A 2808-nucleotide genomic window follows, 5' to 3' on the forward strand; every position below is an offset into this window, starting at 1 on the left:
TGGCGTCTGTAACTTTGGCTCGGGTGTCACGTGGGTCTCGATCGCGGGTCCGATGCAGGGCAGCAAGGCAGCCAACCTCCTTGAAGAAAAGTGCGCATCGGGCGGCTGGGGCGCGGCGCTCCAAGGCATCCTCGGTCTCATTGGCTACTGCCCCGCGACGCCCGCGTACCTCAACATGAAGACGCAAGACTCGGTCAACAGTGCCCTCTACAACAGCTTCCTCGCGGCCCAAAGCGCGCGCAACAAGGGGGTGCACAAAGTCATGTGCGCCGTCAAGTCGTCGGGTCTCGTCTCGACGGACGCCGTCGCGCTCTCGCTCGTGGGCCAAATGGCCTGGAACAACGACGGTACGCTTCACGACGGTGTCGTCTCCTTCCCAAGCTGCAGCGTCGGGTTTGGCAACTTTGCAACTGATGCCGAGGCCGGTGCCAACTACAAGGCGAGCGTCAACCACCTCGACTCGAGCTTCCGCAACGGCGACGGTTGGTGGGGCGCCGACCGCAAGCCCGTCAAGTGGTTCGAGTGCGCTTTGTAATTGTTCGCGTAGCGTCTATTGCATAACTTTTTACAGTGAATGCAACTGCGTATTGTCTTTTCGATTTGAATGTTTAATTGTATAGCTCATCCTTTAGACAAGGTTTTGAGCCTTTGTCCGAGCCAACGACACAAACTAAAGGAGTTATAATGAGCTTTATAAGTTATGATGCCCACGAGAACATAGGGCATATGTATGCCCTTCCTAGAACGAAGACATACCCGCTATAGCGAATGCTGTGGGTATGGAGCGTTCTCTATCCGAATAGACCAACAACTCACCTACGTCACCCGCACTCGTAGAGCCCGAAGCCGTGTAGAAAATATAGAAAATTGTCAAAAAGTAGTAGTATAAAGTATTCCAAGTCTCGATCCAACAACAACTACCTGTACTTTACTGCTGTACCTGGCGCCGACATGTCGCTTCCGATTGTACTTGGCGCCAGACGTTTCAACAGATTTGATCGCACGAACTTGGCGGACATGTTTTACAGTTAAAAGGGATAGTTTCTCGCGGCACGCGTGAAGCTGGGTTTTTGTACCGAGGCCTAGCAAGGGCGCCATCTTGAACCGCCAGGCCGAACCGCCAAGATGGCGGCAGCTCCACCAGCTCTCTTATTATAGCAAGGCGCAACCGCTGAGACCGAAGATCAAGCATCCAAGTTCATTTGCAATTTGCTCGTCCAGCTCCAACCCTCTTAGCTACTCAACGCTCTTTTAACCCACCCACCAGTCCCTTCTTGGGCGGCGGCCTCCCAACACGAACCCCGTTCGTCTCCCCCATGCACTTGCGTCTATAGCCGAAGGGACGAAAACGCTCGGTTGCACTCGCCTACAAAGCGCACTCGAACAACTTGACGGGCTTGCGCCCCACCAGCCGTTGCCGTTGCGAAACGACACATCAAAGTGGTTGATACTCGCCTTGTAGTTGGTACCGGCCATCGCGTCCGTCGCAAACTTAGTAAAGCTGACGCTGCAACTGTCAAAGTCGACTAAGCCGTCGTGAAGCGTGCCATCCTAAAACGCTTGCGAGCCAACGTAAACGGGCGCTGGTGCATCGGCCGATCCAAGGCCCGATGCATTGATGCCGCAGAGGACCTTGCTGGCACGGTGGTGGACGCTTTGTGCGGCTTGAAAGGCGTTGTAGAGGTCTATGCTCACGCTGGTTTGGTCCTTCAGTTGCAAATACGCCTCCGTGGCGGGACAGTACCCCACGACGGCGAGCGACGGACTCCAGTCGCCAGAGGCACACTTTTGCTCGAGCACATTGGAGGCGTTACTGCCTTGCATCGGACCCACCAGCGAAACCCACGTGACGCCGCTCCCAAACGTACACGTCCTGTTGGCAACGGCGCCGCCAGCGACAAGATTGCCCATCGAGTAGGTGACAAGGATGAGGTTGTCGATCGATGACGTCGACGACCCGCTGACGTGGCGCGCTGTGGTACAGAATTCGACTTAAACGTCACGGCGCGTCCACCCCCGCTCACGGGACTCGTAGTGGGCCAACGCGACACTCAAACAGCATGGCGCGTGGTCCTGGATACTGCCCCACGTCTTGGGAAAGGTCCGCGTTGACAGCGACGACTCGTTGTTGCCAACGCCGTGCACAAAAAGACAAGGCTTGCAACGGCCCTTGCAGCGACACGTCGTGGGGCCAAGTGACGCCGCACGCGTCGACAGTGTCGTCGACGGAGAGCGTAGGAGATTGGGAAAGGCATCGTTTGTGATCACCGGACATGACAGCGCCGACTGCCCCGGAACGCGAGGAATCGTAAAATCTGGCAGCATCGTCGGGTCCGCAAGGTGCTCGATCGTCATGTCGCCGTCGGCGCCAACAGCTTTCGTGAGCTGGTTGGTGTTGGAGTTGCAAAAGACAAACTTCTCGCCAGCGAACTGGAGCTGGAGCAGCTTGCCCGACGGACACTCGATCTTCTGGTCGTCGACACTGGAGACGACGACAGCGTCTGTGAGACTGGCTTGCATCTACCAAAGCTATTAGATTCCAAGATCATCGCAGTGTAGAAATGACATACGAACCAGTTGCACGGGAGGCAGTTGATCCGCGTCCAAGCACCCGGCGCTCGTGATCACCGCGTCCTTCTCGATCGACCAGTACGCGCGGTCGTCCAGCAGCATGTAGTTGGCCGTCACGTCCGGACCGGGCTGCGACAAGAACGCATCAAACTTGAGGTTCGCGCCCGACCCCGTGCGCGGCACGACGTAGACCGTCGTCGACAATTGGCCGTTGAACGCCATGCTCGCGCGCTTGGC

General features: G+C 56.9%; 2 protein-coding genes across 2 annotated transcripts; one reads left to right on the forward strand and one right to left on the reverse strand.

Annotated features, from left to right (window-relative positions):
• Nucleotides 1-52: 52 nt before the first annotated feature.
• SPRG_21794 (hypothetical protein) lies at nt 53-535 on the forward strand (the record flags this gene model as incomplete). The annotated part of the gene is made up of 1 exon (XM_012356124.1): nt 53-535. One exon carries the CDS (start codon nt 53-55, stop codon nt 533-535), a length of 483 nt encoding a protein of 160 aa, XP_012211514.1.
• A 1016-nt stretch (nt 536-1551) lies between these two features.
• On the reverse strand, nt 1552-2793 carry SPRG_16705 (hypothetical protein; the record flags this gene model as incomplete). Its single annotated transcript, XM_012356125.1, has 3 exons — nt 1552-1973; nt 2004-2520; nt 2575-2793. The coding sequence occupies 3 exons, from the start codon at nt 2791-2793 to the stop codon at nt 1552-1554; spliced, it is 1158 nt and encodes a 385-aa protein (XP_012211515.1).
• Between the last annotated feature and the right edge of the window lie 15 nt (nt 2794-2808).

The sequence above is a fragment of the Saprolegnia parasitica genome, assembly GCF_000151545.1.
Source record: "Saprolegnia parasitica CBS 223.65 unplaced genomic scaffold supercont2.382, whole genome shotgun sequence".
Classification (NCBI taxonomy): Eukaryota; Oomycota; class Saprolegniomycetes; order Saprolegniales; family Saprolegniaceae; genus Saprolegnia; species Saprolegnia parasitica.